The sequence below is a fragment of the Schistocerca americana genome, chromosome X (genome assembly GCF_021461395.2).
Source record: "Schistocerca americana isolate TAMUIC-IGC-003095 chromosome X, iqSchAmer2.1, whole genome shotgun sequence".
In the NCBI taxonomy this organism is placed as follows: Eukaryota; Metazoa; Arthropoda; class Insecta; order Orthoptera; family Acrididae; genus Schistocerca; species Schistocerca americana.
Genome location: NC_060130.1, coordinates 239613764 through 239633685, shown reverse-complemented (window position 1 = coordinate 239633685; position 19922 = coordinate 239613764). Strand labels below are relative to the sequence as shown.

General features: G+C 44.4%; 1 protein-coding gene across 1 annotated transcript in view; it reads left to right on the top strand.

The window, feature by feature from the left end:
• The window catches only part of LOC124555939 (WSC domain-containing protein 1-like), a 197152-nt gene that overhangs the window by 51522 nt on the left and 125708 nt on the right, over positions 1-19922 (top strand). Inside the window, exon 2 of the mRNA XM_047129989.1 lies at positions 9740-9979. Within this exon, the coding sequence (XP_046985945.1) occupies positions 9740-9979 (240 nt within the window). The remainder of the gene's footprint in view (positions 1-9739; positions 9980-19922) is intronic.

Genomic DNA, 19922 nt, shown 5'->3' with positions numbered 1-19922 from the left:
AAGTTGTCCTGTTCGGCTGCAAGGCGGTGCAGAAATGCATGGGAAGCATCAACTCGTTGCCACATGTGGTCTTCAGTAAGCATGCGTGACACCCATCTTGCGCACACCTTCCGGTAGTTCAATGTTTCCGTTAAATTCTGTGAGCGGTGCTTCGGGAAACCTTAGGAACCAACGTGCAGAGATCATCCAGGGTGATCCGCCGATCTTCATGCATGCTTTGCTCAACCTTCAACACTGTCTCCTCAGAAATTGACGGTCTCCCGCTCATTTGTTCGTCGTGAATTTCGGTCCGACCAGCTGCAAACTCTCTACACCACCTACGAACATTTTTGAGATCCATGCACGACTCACCATACACTTCCGTTAATTGGCGATGGATTTCAATGGATGCAGTGTCCTTTGCGTTCAAAAACCGAATAACTGCACACAATTCGCACTTGGTGGTAACATCCAACGGGAGCTCCATTCTCAAAGTCTGCCAAGCCAAGATTGAGCGCCTCAGCGCCGCGGACTCATGTTTACACACAGCGCGTGAAGCACTGTTCATAACAGTGTGACCAACTGCCACACAGAGTTCTGTACTTATAAAAAAAATAGGAGACCTTACTTTTGGGATTACCCTCGTATATGACCTGACACGTACTAAAGGCGACGGGACCGTTCCAGATTTTATATCGAGGGGACTGCCCCACTCTTCTTGTGTAGATGTGACATTTTTACTTGGAGGCGACTTCAGCTACGCGCTTGTCGTAAAAGAGAAGTGTCCACGTTATACCTCACACCAGGAGCTGCGGCTGCTAGTGTAGTAAATGAAGGGTATGAATTTGATCGATTTTTTGTAACGTGTGCATGGCGATCGTAAAGGATATATTTTGCAAGTCATGGAAAGTAAAAAAACTGTACGTTGCAGGACAGACAAAGATACTTCATGAAGAACTAACTGAGTACAATATGGATATTACAGCCCTGCAGGAGATAAGATGGTCTGGACAAGGGATGCACAGAGAGAAAAACTACACGATCATATACAGTGGAGACAAGCACGGTCACCATAATTTGGGAAAGGTTTGCGGTTCATAATAAAATAATGGCCAATGTGATGACACTACAAAATGTCAGTGAAAAAATATGCTACATCACAATCAAAGGCAAATAGAGATATATCTTATTAATAAGTGTCCATGCCCCAACTGAGGACAAGGAGGAGGACATAAAAGACGAATTCTATGACAACGTCGACCAGATGTACTCCAGATTACCACAATATGACATCAAAATTGTGCTAGGAGACTTAAATGCCAAAATAGGACAAGAACAGCAATGGCAACCATATATACGCATGTTCAAACTTCACACTGAATCAGATGACAATGGTATAAGGCTTATCAACTTCACCACAGCTAGAAACATGAAAATAGCAAGTACATCATTCCACCATAAAGACATAAATAAATCAACACGGACCTCACAAGACAGATTAACTAGGAAGCAAATAGACCATGTTTTGATAGAGAAAAAACATAAAAAGGCAATAACAGATGTTAGGACAATAAGAGAGGCTGAGATAGGATCAGACCATTCTCTTGTGCTAATAAAGATGAAATAATCATTACCAAACCTATCAAGGAAGAACAACAGTGGTAAAAAAAAACCAAAGAGTATATATGAGTAGGCTAAAAGAGGAGGAGGTGAATAAACAGTTAAAATTAAGTTCAAAAATAGATTCGCTGAATTAAAGAATGACAACAACAGAAAATAAAATGAAGATATGAACACAAAATGGAAGAAGATGACAACAGTTATGAGGGAGACAGCGCATGAACTACTAGGAGATAATAATTATAGCAATATAAAGCGCAAATCATGGTTGAACGAAACAAGTAGAAATGCAGTACAGGATAGGAAGAGAGCCAGATAGACAATGATGAACAATAACAACCATGGAGTTGGGTTGTTTGGAGAAGACCAGACAGCGAGGTCATCGTTCTCATCGGATTAGGGAAGGACGGGGAAGGAAGTCGGCCGTGCCCTTTCAAAGGAATCATCCCGGCATTTGCCTGGAAGGATTTAGAAAAATCACGGAATACCTAAATCGGGATGGCTGGACGCGGGATTAAACCGTCGTCCTCCCGAATGCGAGTCTAGTGTGCTAGCCACTGCGCCACCTCGCTCGGTAACAACCATGGAAACCAAACAACATACAGGAAGGCACGACAGAAATGAAGACTATAATGAGACGAGAAAAAAGAGCATTCATACATAAACAGATACAGAAGGCTGAGGAGGACTATAACCGGAACAATAGTACACAGTTGTACAGGACAATGAATAGCTATAGAAAAGAGTACAGAGCTAAGTCTGTGATAATGAAGGACAAGAATGGCAAACTGATCACTACGAATGAAGGAAATTTAGAGAACTGGAGGAAATACTTCAAAGAACTGCTGAACAACGAGGTAGATACCTACAACAATGAAAAAAAGGCAGAAAATAATCAGAACGTACAACCATTAATCGAAGAACCAACTGTGATGGAGGTGAAGGAGGCAATAAAAAGACTGAAAATGGGAAGACCCCTGGCATAGACATGATATAAGCAGAGCTCATCAAAGACGGGAGATAGATGATACATCAACGGTTAGCCGATCTTATAGGAGAGGTATGGAGAAAAGAAGTAATGTCGGAGGAATAGAAAACTGCAGCTGTATGTCCCATATACAAGAAAGGAGACAAAATGCTGACACAGAACTACACAGGGATATCTCTCCTATGCACATGTTGTAAAGTAATATCAAGAATTATACTCTCAACAGGCTCAACCCATACACTGAGGAACTATTAGACACATCACAAGCAGGGTTCAGAAAAGGTAAATCAACAATCGATCAAATATTCACTCTAAGACAAATATTAGATGAGAACTGGGAGTACAATCACTATACATTTTGCCTGTTTATAGATTTCAAAAAAGAATGTGACAACATAGTAAGAGGGGAAATGCGGAGGATAGTGGCAGAGTATGGGATACCTGACAAGCTGATCAAGCTAACTAAAGTCGTCGTCGCCACCTGAGCCTGTTGCATTTTCTATGGCAGCCATGGAAACAATCAGTTCCACTATGTCAAACCAAGTATCAGCCACAGGGTGAAGTCTTCTTTAAAACTTTTCGCAAGAAACAGCGTTCGTTGAACGGTGTCATCACAAAAGTATTGGGGTGTTCATTTTACATTGTTCAAGATTCCGCTGGGCGGCATTGACGTCATCAGAACCAGCTGCGGAGCTCTTGTGTTAGTGATTCTGCCACAGAATTGGGTCCCACGGGCCCAGCACACCGCTGGGGTCCGCAACAGCAGTCATATCCACTTCGCTGCCAATCGCGTCGTGCACCGTCGAGAATGGTGCCCTTAGACATCGACGTCATGCCACTGTCGCTGACCTCTGCGCCAGGCCTTAACCATGGACGCATTGCCCCCTGACATCATTCACGCTGCCCCAGGGAATTCCCTTGCTGTCCGTTTCACCACAGAGTCAGCTGCCATGGATGCGGGCGTGCACCTTGTGGCCGGTTTTTCAACTGGTGTTCCCGGTCAGTCGCAAGGTGAACACCGGGGTAAAGGCATGGAGCTGCCGTCTGCTGTCGTTCCATTCCATGTCTCCTCGGCTACGCCTGCATTCAGGCCTCCCACCTACCATCATCCCGTGACACAACACTGCACAACGGAAGTACGGGATTGGGGGTGGGGGGCGGGGGGTTACTGTGGTACCGCCCTAAGAACGAGATACCAAGACTAGGTTGGTAGCTCGAGACAGAACCAAAAGAAATAACAGTTGCTGCTAGACACAACAACAAATGGGAAACCGTGGCGTAGACACTCGCTCAAGAGTTTCCATACGCTACTGCTGGAGATTGCTTACTAAAGTGCGATTAAGTGCCACTAAGCCCAGTCTGCAAGCATCATCGAAGACGAGTCCGCCCCCGGTAGCTGAGTGGTCAGTGCGACAGAATGTCAGTCCTAAGGGCCCGAGTTCGATTCCCGGCTGGATCGGAGATTTTCTCCGCTCAGGGACTGGGTGTTGTGTTGTCCCAATCATCATCATTTCATCCCCATCAACGCGCAAGTCGCCGAAGTGGCGTCAAATCGAAAGACTTGCACCGAGCGAACGGTCTACCCGACGGGAGGCCCTACTCACACGACGACGATGACGACGTCATCGAAGACGACAGTATCGCTTCTCTACAGCCAACTGCGAGATCTGTATTAGAACAATGCAGCACAGTTTATAGTGAACTGTTCCTTGAGAGAAGAGGTTATTATGTTGTACTGTATCAATGATATACACTCCTGGAAATTGAAATAGGAACACCGTGAATTCATTGTCCCAGGAAGGGGAAACTTTATTGATACATTCCTGGGGTCAGATACATCACATGATCACACTGACAGAACCACAGGCACATAGACACAGGCAACAGAGCATGCACAATGTCGGCACTAGTACAGTGTATATCCACCTTTCGCAGCAATGCAGGCTGCTATTCTCCCATGGAGACGATCGTAGAGATGCTGGATGTAGTCCTGTGGAACGGCTTGCCATGCCATTTCCACCTGGCGCCTCAGTTGGACCAGCGTTCGTGCTGGACGTGCAGACCGCGTGAGACGACGCTTCATCCAGTCCCAAACATGCCCAATGGGGGACAGATCCGGAGATCTTGCTGGCCAGGGTAGTAGACTTACACCTTCTAGAGCACGTTGGGTGGCACGGGATACATGCGGACGTGCATTGTCCTGTTGGAACAGCAAGTTCCCTTGCCGGTCTAGGAATGGTAGAACGATGGGTTCGATGACGGTTTGGATGTACCGTGCACTATTCAGTGTCCCCTCGACGATCACCAGTGGTGTACGGCCAGTGTAGGAGATCGCTCCCCACACCATGATGCCGGGTGTCGGCCCTGTGTGCCTCGGTCGTATGCAGTCCTGATTGTGGCGCTCACCTGCACGGCGCCAAACACGCATACGACCATCATTGGCACCAAGGCAGAAGCGACTCTCATCGCTGAAGACGACACGTCTCCATTCGTCCCTCCATTCACGCCTGTCGCGACACCACTGGAGGCGGGCTGCACGATGTTGGGGCGTGAGCGGAAGACGGCCTAACGGTGTGCGGGACCGTAGCCCAGCTTCATGGAGACGGTTGCGAATGGTCCTCGCCGATACCCCAGGAGCAACAGTGTCCCTAATTTGCTGGGAAGTGGCGGTGCGGTCCCCTACGGCACTGTGTAGGATCCTACGGTCTTGGTGTGCATCCGTGCGTCGCTGCGGTCTGGTCCCAGGTCGACGGGCACGTGCACCTTCCGCCGACCACTGGCGACAACATCGATGTACTGTGGAGACCTCACGCCCCACGTGTTGAGCAATTCGGCGGTACGTCCACCCGGCCTCCCGCATGCCCACTATACGCCCTCGCTCAAAGTCCGTCAACTGCACATACGGTTCACGTCCACGCTGTCGCGGCATGCTACCAGTGTTAAAGACTGCGATGGAGCTCCGTATGCCACGGCAAACTGGCTGACACTGACGGCGGCGGTGCACAAATGCTGCGCAGCTAGCGCCATTCGACGGCCAACACCGCGGTTCCTGGTGTGTCCGCTGTGCCGTGCGTGTGATCATTGCTTGTACAGCCCTCTCGCAGTGTCCGGAGCAAGTATGGTGGGTCTGACACACCGGTGTCAATGTGTTCTTTTTTCCATTTCCAGGAGTGTAGTATGTTAACGTTCGGTGGCAGTAACTAATATACAGCGTGATCAAAAAGTCAGTATAAATTTGAAAACTGAATAAATGGCTTGGCTCTGAGCACTATGGGACTCAACTGCTGAGGTCATTAGTCCCCTAGAACTCAGAACTAGTTAAACCTAACTAACCTAAGGACATCACAGACATCCATGCCCGAGGCAGGATTCGAACCTGCGACCGTAGCGGTCTTGCGGTTCCAGACTGCAGCGCCTTTAACCGCACGGCCACTTCGGCCGGCAAAACTGAATAAATCACGGAATAATGTAGATAGAGAGGTACAAATTGACACGCATGCTTGGAATGTCATGGGATTTTATTAGAACCGAAAGGCCGCGCGGGATTAGCCGAGCGGTCTCAGGCGCTGCAGTCATGGACTGTGCGGCTGGTCCCGACGGAGGTTCGAGTTCTCCCTAGGGTATGGGTGTGTGTGTTTGTCCTTAGGATAATTTAGGTTAACTAGTGTGTAAGCTTAGGGACTGATGACCTTAGCAGTTAAGTCCCATAAGATTTCACACCCATTTGAACATTTTTTTAGAAAAAAAAAAAAATACAAAAGTTCAAAAAATGTCCGACAGATGGCGCTTCATCTGATCAGAATAGCAATAATTAGCATAACAAAGTAAGACAAAGTAAAGATGATGTTCTATACAGGAAATTCTCAATATGTCCACCATCATTCCTCAACAATAGCTGCAGTCGAGGAATAATGTTGTGAACAGCACTGTAAAGCATGTCCGGAGTTTTGGTGAGGCATCGGCGTCGGATGTTGTCTTTCAGCATCCCTAGAGATGTCGGTCGATCACGATACACTTTCGACTTCAGGTAACCCCAAAGCTAATAATCGCACGGACTGAGGTCTGGGGACCTGGGAGGCCAAGCATGACGAAAGTGGTGGCTGAGCACACGATCACCACCAAACGACGCGCGCAAGAGATCTGTCGGACATTTTGTGAACTTTTTTTTTTTTGTTCTAGTAAAACCCCATGTCATTCCAAGCATTTGTGTCAATTTTTACCTCTCTATCCACATTATTCCGTGGTTTATTAAGTTTTCAAATTTATGCTGACTTTTTGATCACCCGGTACATGACATTTCTGTGGCCATGGATTCTTTCAGAGTTAAATATTCCATCCTTTCCAAGTTATAATGAAGGTATCTAAAATTCTGCATGTGCTATAGTACGAATTTGGCCTCCTTCAGAAGTTAATCTAAGAACCCTTCACTGTATCGACGAGTCTTATTTCGTCCGACACATCTACAAGAACCCTATATTTTGGTCAGAGTCAGCATCTGCTCCTTCATGTGCTTTGAAATGTAAAATCTAGTTTCTAAATGTGTGTTTCACCATTATGTAATTGGACAGTGTCTCCAGATCTCTTCCTCCTTTCATGATACTTGGCCCGAGTGGTTGCAGTAATTAAACTGGGCTCTGAAGAAAATTTTCCCAGTCGGCTTTCTCTTTCTTTTACTTATTTTTATCCATACGAAGAGAAATTCGTATTTCAATTTAATTGTAAGAAAAATTAATTTCTAATCATTGAGTAGAGTGGTGTCAACATCAGTTCTAATGTCAAATGAAACTATATGGTTCCGAGGACTTTTTATAGTCCCAAACATCTGTGATGTATAAATGCAGACTGAAGCGACGAATGAAAATTTGTACCAAGGCTGAGGTTCGAATATGGGAGTGCTGTGCTCACAAGACAGATGTGCTAACCACTACGCCATTCTGTTTGAGTGCTTTGCATAGCTGCACGGACCACCCTCTGAACAAATTTTCATTCATCGCTTCAGTCTGCGTATATACATAGCTGTAATGTTGTTAAAATATGTGATTATCATATACTAATGTTTCATATGTACGTATCAACTTTCATCAGTGTAAGGATGGCTTGTAAGCCGATAAATGGTTAAGAAAGTAAATTAAAACGGTCTAACTCAAATAATTTTGTGCTTTTTATTTTTAATTATAAACCTGTTCCACCTAGAAGCACCGGAATAAATAGTAAACGTTTCTGTTATACATTCGTGAGGGCTATACCAACCTGTTTTGACCCTAGCAGTGAGTTTTTCTTTTCGTTGGATGTCTGTTCTCGCGTCTGCTTGGCTGGGACTACAATCACTGAAACAATATTCTAGTACTTGTTGCACTAGTTCCTTTAGAAATATTTTGAATGGCACGGAATCTCTCCGATAATTCTAAGTCTTCCATTCACCTTTCCTAATATACACTATTGGCCATTAAAATTGCTACACCCCGAAGATGACGTACTACAGACGCGAAATTTAACCGACAGGAAGAAGATGCTGTGATATGCAAATGATTAGCTTTTCAGAGCATTCATACAAGGTTGGCACCGATGGCAACACCTACAACGTGCTGACATTAGGAAAGTTTCCAACCGATTTCTCATACACAAATAGCAATTGACCGGCGTTGCCTGGTGAAACGTTGTTGTGATGCCTCGTGTAAGGAGGAGAAATGCGTCCCATCACGTTTCCGACTTTGATAAAGGTCAGATTGTAGCCTATCGCGATTGCGGTTTATCGTATCGCGACATTGCTGCTCGCGTTGGTCGAGATCCAATGACTGTTAGCAGAATATGGGATCGGTGGGTTCAGGAGGGTAATACGGAACGCCGTGCTGGATCCCAACGGCCTGGTATCACTAGCAATCGAGATGACAGGTATCTTATGCGCATGGCTGTAACGGATCGTGTTTGTTGTTGTTGTTTGTTTCGAGGGAAGAGACCAAACAGCGAGGTCATCGGTCTCATCGGATGAGGGAAGGATGGGGAAGGAAGTCGGCCGTGCCCTTTCAAAGGTACCATTCCAGCATTTGCTTGGATCGATTTAGGAAAATCACGGAAAACCTAAATCAGGATGGCCGGACGCGGGATTGAACCGTCGTCCTCCCGAATGCGAGTCCAGTGTGCTAACCACTGCGCCACCTCCCTCGGTAACGGATCGTGCAGCCACGTCTCGACCCCTCAGTCAATAGATGGGGACGTTTGCAAGACAAGAACCATCTGCACGAACAGTTCGACGACGTTTGCAGCAGCATGGACTATCAGCTCGGAGACCGTGGCTGCGGTTACCCTTCACGCTGCATCACAGACAGGAGCGCCTGCGATGGTGTACTCAACGACGAACCTGGATGCACGAATGGCAAAACGTCATTTTTTCGGATGAATCCAGGTTCTGTTTACAGCATCATGATTGTCGCATCCGTGTTTGGCGACATCGCGGTGACCGCACATTGGAAGCGTGTATTCGTCGTTGCCATACTGGCGTATCACACGGCGTGATGGTATGGGGTGCCATTGGTTACACGTCTCGGTCTCCTCTTGTTCGCACTTACGGCACTTTGAACAGTGGACGTTACATTTCAGATGTGTTACGACCCGTGGCTGTACCCTTCATTGGATCCCTGCGAAACCCTACAGTTCAGCAGGGTAATGCACGACTGCATGTTGCAGGTCTTGTACGGGCCTTTCTGGATACAGAAAATGTTAGACTGCTGCCCTGGCCAGCACATTCTCCAGATCTCTCACCAACTGAAAACGTCTGGTCAATGATGACCGAGCAACTGGCTCGTCACAATACGCCAGTCACTACTCTTGATGAACTGTGGTATCGTGTTGAAGCTGTATGGGCAACTGTACCTGTGCACACCATCCAAGCTCTGTTTGACTCAATGCCCAGGCGTATCAAGGCCGTTATTACGGCCAGAGGTGGTTGTTCTGGATACTGATTTCTCAGGATCTATGCACCTAAATTGCGTGAGAATGCAATCAGATGTCAGTTCTAGTATAATATATTTGTCCAGTGAATACCCGTTTATCATCTGCATTTCTTCTTGGTGTAGTAGTTTTAATGGCCAGTAGTGTAGCTGCTGAGGTTCTAGAGTACGGTTGGGAAAGAATAAATGAACGATGTGGTTGCAGGGTTTTATGGCGAGGCAGTGTCGCCGGACTGTGGCTGCACGGCCGTGCAGAAGACCCACGGCTTCTCGGTGGCGGGCGTGGTGCCTCTGGCGGCCGCGCAGCGCGCTGCTGAAGTGCGCGTCTTCCGCGGCCGCGGCATTCTGCTGCTGCGCAACCCCTACGAGGCGCTCATCTCCTACCGCAACTTCCTCTACGGCGGACACACCGGTTTCGCGCCACGCACCCGGTTCCAGGGACCTGGTGAGTCTGTTGCTCGCCTTGTGTGCGAACCACTGTCCGCAGCTGTCAGGAATGAGCCCGTGATTCATGTGTGGTAGCAGCAGCAGCATGCAAGATCCCCTCGCTTCTAAACTGATACTGTTACTACTCAGCTTAGCTGCGTGTCCGTAGAGGGTGATATATGTGACGTACAGTATAACTGGTCAGCATTTCCACCCGGAATTTGCGAGTGTAAGTCGGACCTTCCTTGATCCGCCTTGGTGGTTCGTATCGTCGGATTTCCTCCTACCTGTGCGCGGTGCAGCTCTCGTAGATGTCGTCCCGTGCAGATTCTTCATTGGCGCATTGGATGTCTCTGTCGGTGGAAGCTAATTATCTGAAATTGCTGTCGATCAATTTTGAGGTATCTATTTACTCGAAATTAACATTCAGAATGCCGTAATATCACTTTTATTTCTATTAGATCAGTAATAAAACACTCATGTCACAAACCACTCGTAACTGAGAGCATGGCTGACATCGAACAAGACAAGAAGACATCACAACGCCGACTGCCGACTTTGGCGCGCAGTCCGTATCTCTTACTAATTTCGTCACAGTTCGTGGATTTACGATCAAGTTCGTACTTACTAAGATATGCATTTGTTAATGAACGGGTGTGAATTTTAACGAGGCAAAATTATGATAAATAGTGTTAAACAGCCAGAGGCTCCTCCTAGTATTCATGTTGTCATAAATGACTTTAATTACTAAATATAAATAAACAAAGTCGGTGACTTTTTCGCCAAGATACCGGTACTTCCCGTCATGTATATTTCCCAGGCTGACGCTTGTTGCTACGGTCCAGCGCCAAGCCCACCCCACTACGCGCGACATATGGTCGCTTCGTCACCTAGCCAGCCAGCGTGGGAAATGCTCTCCGACTCATGGCCGGCTACGGACTACAGTACTTCCTAACTGTCGTGAATACATCAATAAGAGACAATAATTTATTAAAACTGGTAAAAATGTCTTCCTCACGTAAGAGTCACCTTATAAGCAGCAGCAGTAATAGTAGTAGTAGTAGCAGTAGTAGTAGTAGTGTTATTCATACAGTAATCACTTTTACTTGACACTGGCATAAGGTTGCAAAGAAACATGAAAACAGAAAGAGCACGTATGATAGATTGTAAGGAAGGCGAATGGTCGGTCGATGTCGATGTCTTGGAAGAATTTTAGGAAAGTTATGTTCAACTATAAAGGAGACTGTTGTTGTTGTTGTGGTCTTCAGTCCTAAGACTGGTTTGATGCAGCTCTCCATGCTACTCTATCCCGTGCGAGCTTCTTCATCTCCAAGTACCTACTGCAGCCTACATCCTTCTGAACCTGCTTCGTGTATTCATCTCTTGGTCTCCCTCTACGATTTGTACGCTCCACGCTGCCCTCCAATACTAAATTGGTGACCCCTCGATGTCTCAGAACATGTCCTACCAACCGATCCCTTCTTCTAGTCAAGTTGTGCCACAAGCTCCTCTTCTCCCCAATTCTATTCAATACCTCCTCATTAGTTATGTGGTCTACCCATCTAATCTTCAGCATTCTTCTGTATCACCACATTTCGAAAGATTCTATTCTCTTCTTGTCTAAACTATTTATCGTCCATCTTTCACTTCCATACATGGCTACACTCCATACAAATACTTTCAGAAACGACTTCCTGACACTTAAATCTACACTCGATGTTAACAAATTTCTCTTCTTCAGAAACGCTTTCCTTGCCATTGCCAGTCTACTTTTTATATCCTCTCTACTTCGACCATCATCAGATATTTTGCTCCCCAAATATCAAAACTCCTTTACTACTTTAAGTGTCTCATTTCCTAATCTAATTCCCTCAGCATCAACCGACTTAATTCGACTACATTCCATTATCCTAGTTTTGCTTTTGTTGATCTTCATCTTATGTCCTCCTTTCAAGATACTGTCAATTCCGTTCAACTGCTCTTCCAAGTCCTTTGCTGTCTCTGACAGAATTACAATGTCATCGGCGAACCTCAACGTTTTTATTTCTTCTCCATGGATTTTAATTCCTACTCCAAACTTTTCTTTTGTTTCCTTTATTGCTTGCTCAATGTACAGATTGAATAACATCGGGGATAGGCTACAACCCTGTCTCACTCCCTTCCCAACCACTGCTTCCCTTTCATACCCCTCGACTCTTATAACTGCCATCTGCTTTCTCTACAAATTGTAAATAGCCTTTCGCTCCCTGTATTTTACCCCTGCCACCATCAAAATTTGAAAGAGAGTATTCCAATCAACATTGTCAAAAGCTTCCTCTAAGTCTACAAATGCTAGAAACGTAGGTTTGCCTTTCCTTAATCTTTCTTCTAAGATAAGTCGTAGGGTCAGTATTGCCTCACGTGTTCCATCATTTCTATGGAATCCAAACTGATCTTCCCCAAGGTCGGTTTCTACCAGTTTTTCCATTCGTCTGTAAAGAATTCGCGGTAGTATTTTGCAGCTGTGACTTATTAAACTGATAGTTCGGTTATTTTCACATCTGTCAACACCTGCTTTCTTTGGGATTGGAATTATTATATTCTTCTTGAAGTCTGAGGGTATTTCGCCTGTCTCATACATCTTGCTCACCAGATGGTAGAGTTTTGTCAGGACTGGCTCTCCCAAGGCTGTCAATAGTTCTAATGGAATGTTGTCTACTCCGGGGGCCTTGTTTCGACTCAGGTCTTTCAGTGCTCTGTCAAACTCTTCACGCAGTATCATATCTCCCATTTCATCTTCATCTACATCCTCTTCCATTTCCATAATATTGTCCTCAAGTACACTCTTTGAAATAAAACTTGACCGGCGGCCGGCCGCTTCAGAGGCTAAGTCCGCGCCGATCGCGACATGGGACAAAAAAACTGGCCAACTCGCTAATTCTCTAAGTCCGGTTATCTGCACAATCTGGCAACACTGTAGACTGCGGCACTTCCTGGAGGAAACCTTGTCCCATGATAGAGAAACTCTAGGCTGATTACGCCTGTGGTCTAGCGGTAGCGTGCGTTGTTTCTATTCATAATGTCAGTGGATCGAGAGCAGCTGGCATAAAATATTTTTATAGCCTCTTCTGTCTGAATGCTGAAGACGTGAATGTAATGGTAGCGCAGATTCAATTTATTTCGCTTTGTGACACACCGATATCAAAATTTTATCCAGTAACGATTTTGCGGCAGATTTCCTGCAGACTGTCCTCTGGACGCCGTATGCGGCAAAGCTCCGGGATCCATTTGCTGGCTACTGGCAGCGGCCGTGGCGACAGCAGCGGCGCTGCACTCCCCCGTTCTTTATCGAAAGCGCCTGCTACCGCTCATCGCTTTTGATGATTTAAAACGCTTTATTATTAAATGTTGCTCCACAGAAAATTTCTACAATTTCCATTCACGCTCAAAAGCAACGGAGACAGACGCCCTTATTAGTAGGCGGGTATTATATTACATTAATCGGCAAGAGCTGAGTATGGCCCGAAATTAATTTTATAGACTGGGACGAAATGAAACCACCTCACTACATTCGATAAATTTATAAATGCTTCATACCTCGTTTCTTTTCCTTTCAAACTCAATTATTTGTGCAACTTTTGGTCAATGTTTGGATGTTTTCGTCAAGCCAGAGTGAGCGTCTGTGGTGTAAAGTGTATTACAGTTTTTGTTTCATTCCTTATGGTAAGTCTATGCGATAAACTGTGTGAATACCTTGCAATGCATGCTCTGTAGCAGTGCAGGAACACTGCACATTTGGAGTTCATGAAGTATTTATTGTTGATCGGAAGTGATAGTTAAGGTCATCAGATTTAAACCAGAAAAATTTGTCGTTTTCAAGGTTTCAGAGAACGGAAAGGAATTGCTAACGCCGGTGTTAGGAAACGTCTACAGTTAAATGCTATTGCAAAAATTTAGAAGAAGGGAACTATATTAATTAACATGTGCACTTCATAAACAACCTTCTGACATGTTAGACCTATATGACGAACAAAGCTCAAATTTATCGTTGACAGTCGGTTTGAATCTTTTCAGGGTCTATTTTACAGTGAAGCACCTTGGAATTTGCAAAGCAGAAATCCATGATATTAACTTAATTTACTAAGTCGAAACCGGACGAAGATTGATGTTTAAAGGCACTCTTCAGATTTCGCATAAGAAATTTTTACTAGCAGTTTGCAACTCCATTAATTAAAATGGAAAATAAAAGGTTGTAGTCAGCGGCTTCTACCGTGATTCGAACTGCTATGTCTTATAATACAAGCACTGCAACGCACAAGGGAACCTCTGAGCTAACGACACACTGGCTGCCAGAGGCGGAATATAGTCACTGCGATGTTGCCTGAGCCTCAAAACGCAACCATAAACACACGAACAGAGGAGGTGGAGATTACTGTTTTAACGTCCCGTCGACAACGATGTCATTAGAGACGGAGCACAAGCTCGGATTAGGGAAGGATGGGGAAGGAAATCGGCCGTGCCCTTCCTAAGGAACCATCCCGGCATTTGCCTGAAGCGATTTAGGGAAATCATTGAAAACCTAAATCAGGATGGCCGGGCGCGGGATTGCACCGTCGTCCTCCCGAATGCACACACAAACAGGTGTTACTTATGTAAAGAACGCCGTTCTTGGAGTCCAGAAATTAAATATACTTTCTAATTGTGTCATCTTGCAGTGGATTATATCGTACGAGTCTTCGATGTGGAAAACGAATGTCAAGTGAATTTAGCGAGGTAACGCCGACCTACACCCGGAAGTAAATGCACTATGAGAGTGTTGACAAATACTTGCTACGACGCTGCCATTTCTAGGTTCTCTGACGAGGCAGCTCTTCAGCGAAATGCTTGCCGTGATTCTCCGATACGGTTCTTCAGAGTGGAGACGCGCGCGCACGTTTGGTTTTTATGCGGCGTTCTCCCCTGATGGTTTCTGACGTCGCCTTGTGGGCTATGTATACATATGAGACATTCAATTATCATTAATCCAGAATCATACAAGTTTCAGCTTCCGGCGTGGAAGAAGGCTGTTGACGCCGACATTATATCATTTCAACGTAGGGAAAGCAAAACGGATCATTCAATGTTTCTCATTCAACATAAAGCATGTGAGATAATTTTCCGTAACGTTCATAATCATCTAAAAATACAAACGAAGTAAAAATACACCGGAAGCTTATTCGAATTGAATATAACGCTTTGCACCTCGATGTCGAATTTGTCCACTTGCAATCTTTTGCAGCATACACATAGAATGTCATGATTACAACGAGAATGAAGAAATATGTTGGTAAGGATGGAAGCAAGAAGAGACGCAGTCAACAAATATTCTATTCCTCATGGCATTCATTTCATTTGACACGTAAGAAGAGGTAAAGCGGGAATTTACTTTCGTTAACACGAAAGATATGCCGCACATATTGATAACGAGGAAGTCTGCGTCTTCATACGTTTCCTCCTTGAAATGTGTATGCTCTATTATATACTAAGTAGCCCGATCATTGTTTCAGTAATGTTACCCTCTTGTTTGACCCCGTAACGATGAACAGATTCCAAATGCATGTCTCCCTTCCTGGGTTGTATTTTGTGTTTTATTGCTTGGAATTCCTGAAGCAGACCACTGTGCCTTCCCCCCCTCGTGGGTTAGGTCTCAAAACTAAACCGCTTTGTATCCAATGGCATAATTTATTCAGACAGCATCAGCATAAGACTATCAAACAAGGCCTTCCATTTACAGTTGCAGCACTCTAACCAGCACTGACCAAAGTGTAATCCACGGTCATGGTCCTAAATTATCAGCTGTCTGCTACTGTGGCAAAGTCCGTACTACACTTTCGATTCCGCAGCACCATTTTATCTGGTAACACTGTGTAGTTGCACAGTTGTGCTACCAGGTCTGTCCTCACACTGTCAACTTTATGTATCTCACTTCTCCTGTAGCGTAGATCACGAGGAGCCGAAGTAAATGAGTGTATTCTGCATGACGTAACATTCAGTATTCCCTTCTTTCATAGCCACTCTTCATGTGCATCGATACCAAATAGGAATGCGAAAACTCTTGCGAGTGAGAGAATGACAATAACAATCGTAACAAGAACAAGCAAATAATGAATGATGTTTATTCCAACGCAGAACGAGAATGGCTTTAAATATAAAAATCTGTATCTATATCTATATCCATATCTATTGATCTTTGAGTTGGCACAATGCAAATATATTCTTAGCATTTAGTTACTGAATTTACTTCTGGATGTTTGCAGAGAAAAGGAAAAGTCGGTACTTCTCGCTAGTGTAATATAATGTGAACCAGCAACTACCCTTTCCTTAGAACACGACTCAAGCAGGTCCTCAAGTAGGTAGCAAGGCACTGCTGCATTCTGTTCCCTGACATTGCTCTGATGACGGTTAATGCAGATAGTTCCGATTATGAAATACAAAACGTATTGCAGGTTAGTTCCTAGGATAGTAACATTAAATTTGCGTTGTAGACGGCACATGAACGTGACGACTATCCATATTACTCATCAATATAAAAAGACAATATTTTGGGAATTTAGCAGGATTACTCAAAATGAATTCTGAAATTGGGTGACTGACTGCACAGGTGCTAAACGTCGTCAAGAGTATACTATGTCCTAATCGCATTAGGAATATGAAGATCGTCTTCGACAGCTCGCAACTTTCACATTGCTATCTCCACGCTACTCCAGACAGCCCTCGGTGGAGTTGCACTACGTTGCCGATGTTATGGAAGGCCTTCAAACCGACAACAGACCACATATTGAAAAATACAAGCGAATTGTCTTGCAGCGTAAGCTTATTGTAACTAATCTAAAAATTATTGGAGAGGAACATTGTCCTATTAAAAAAAAGTAAAATGTTACACACTGTTGACGTCAAACGGACATTATTTATGTCCTGTCTTGTGTCCTACTCATCTATAATATCAAGTGTACTATGAAAATGATTATATATAATGGATGATAGGGTAATGCATTGATACCAGATGGTGGGGGCCGGCCGGTGTGGCCGTGCGGTTCTAGGCGCTTCAGTCTGGAACCGCGTGACCGCTACGGTCGCAGGTTCGAATCCTGCCTCGGGCATGGATGTGAGTGATGTCCTTAGGTTAGTTAGGTTTAAGTAGTTCTAAGTTCTAGGGGACTGATGACCTTAGAAGTTAAGTCCCATAGTGCTCAGAGCCATTTGAACCATTTGAACTATTTAACACAAAATGACATTAAAAATTAAAGTTATTCACGAGCAGCTAGTTGAGAATATGTATGAACATTAAATGACACGACGAACTGAAATAATATGACGAAGAGTTCAGCGCTCACTGGGAATAGAGCCCCACACATATCGTTGTTGACTACACACAAAGAGACGTCAGCTACCGAATTTTTCTCCACCAGCTGCTCAGAATAGCATCTTGAACTTACAGTCATCTCGCAAATAGTTCTGTGTCTCACTGGGAGTTAAAAACGTCAGATATCGTTAGTGTTGACAACGAATGAAAATACATTAAAAATCAAAATTATTATCCACCAGCAGATAGGTGTTCTCCTGATAGAGCTTGATAATACATAATTAAATCTTTAGTGCCGGGCCAGGATTCGATCCCATTCACGCGTAATATGTGAAGGTGTTGAGGAATCTGCAGTTTTGAACAAACAACAAATTGTAGCCGAACTGTATTGCCACGAAGGGATCAAATTCCGCGTTAAGGGCGATCTGAGTTGCATTCCCAGTTTAGAACCAATTTTATCGACATACAGAAGCTCAAATAAAAGATGGAATAAGTGTCCTGTGACCATACATAGCGTTTGTGTCGTCACTTGAAATAAATAACTAGTATAAGAAAGGTTACTGGTGATAGAGTTTCTACATGTCGCCACTCCAGACTTTATTGTGGTTCAACCTACCGTCTACGTGGTAAAGAAGGAATATCATCTTTAATGTGAATTTTCAGACCACGCAGCCATTATATCTCCTTCACTTGGTGTAGCCAGGAGAGAATGGAATCTGTCTCTCCCTATCTAAAATCATCGACGGAAGTGGGAATCGAACCCAGACCATAGGTATAACAACCTACCATCCGTCCAACAGACCACGAAATCCTCTTCTCTGCGAGTCATTTTTCTATCGTAACGCAGTTGCGCCACACTGGATGAGAATTCTGACACACAGGCTCCCTGTAGTAATTTGCAGCATGTTCAGTAAATTCATTTACTTGGTTGACCGAATCACCATGAACTAGCTGCCTCGGCTACCCAGTGCATACATTCGACCATTTTGTAATCACAGAAATAAAATCACGTAACTGCCACCTACACACAACTGCCAACAGTGTAGGATGCAGAAGTTTAAATAGGAAGTGTTCCTTTCCACTTGAGCTATTCTATTGCGCTATCTGTTACTAGAAAACGTCGTTCAGTCCAAAAGAAAAGCTGTAACTGTTTGTCTCTCAGAAGTCAAGACCTGGCCATATGCATAATCTCACAGTGCTGTGGAATCCAAAAGTTCTGGAGGAATAGTTGCCGAGCTCTGGAGCTTATGTAGCTACGTGTCAGCTTGTAGCATAGATAAGATGTCGCGAGTTCGAATACATTCAGTGCTACATTTTTTAAAACGCAATTCTGCTCTCTGCTGAAGGTATCAATCTAATGGAACTTTGAACATAATTCCCTTCACTTCTCAACCCAAAGTAATCGCATGTGGAAAAAGGGCTAACTACTGTGACATTTTGTTCTATTCAGGTTTAATAGACAGCAGGCAGCAGATGCATCTCGAAGATGTGCAGGGAGAGCGCATCGTGCCATAATATGTCAGAAAAGTATTTTCTACATTAGCCGTCGTGTGGTAGTGATATTTTATTCTTCTTCAAACTTTGTTTGACAGCTTTAACTCAGAACAAGTTTTCTACATGCATGTAATCAATAAACTGCATGTGCATTGTCAGACTGTCATAGGTAACATCAGAGAATTCGCATATATCGTTGATGATTAATTTCTCTCTCATGTTTACTATTGTTTTAACAACACTAAAGGAAACCTTACGAAAATTGTGCACTGTATTATAAGAAATGAAATAAAACTAACCATGATAACCTTACGACGAAAGTATCTGTACACAAGCATGCCTCTATCGACACGAATTAGTAAAATACTACTCACTTAGATTTTGATTGGGTCTGTGTTTAATTGGTATGCTGTGTCATACTCAAGAGGTATGCAAATGTGGCAATTCATAAATATAGTTACGTATTCCTAGAAACCCAAAATTCGCTTGGCAGCAGCGGAAAGAGGCCTTACCTGTTGTGCAGCATTGTAAGTTTTTCAACATTGCACTATGAGCTGAAAGCATTTTCTTGCGATTTCCTTATTGATGTTTGATCTGACTGCTTGTAGCTCTTTCACAGAAGGGATAAAAACGTTACAGTCAGTGAGACTGGAACTGCGAACCGTAACAGACGCTTTTTCACAGGTCAGCACGTTACCACAGAGCTGGCGAGGAGGTATGGGTCTCTGCTTCCTATTACGAGGGCAATAGGAACTCGAACTCGTAAACCGCTATTTGAAGGTCGAGATTAGTTGCGGTTTCCACCTGCAACGACTTTCCTGGGCTGAAAACCGTAAATTTTCAATCTTTTGTTACCCTTCAAGCGATAATAACTCAGATTATTCAATGGAAATGACAGGTAAAATCAAGTGAACTTTGAGGCTTAATTCCGTGCACACCAGGAAGTAACTCGTCGATCACAGAGTTGCCAAACATACTTTGCCTTGTTGCCAAATCTCAGTTACAGTACCAGCAGGAAGAAGACGAACCGATGTGATCCTACAGCGGTCTGGGAAGTGACCATAGCTGGTGTCTCCAAGTCGCGGCTGCTACGGCCTGGAATACGTAATGCGTCTGATTCGCTTTCTGTAACTAGGTTTAGGGACTG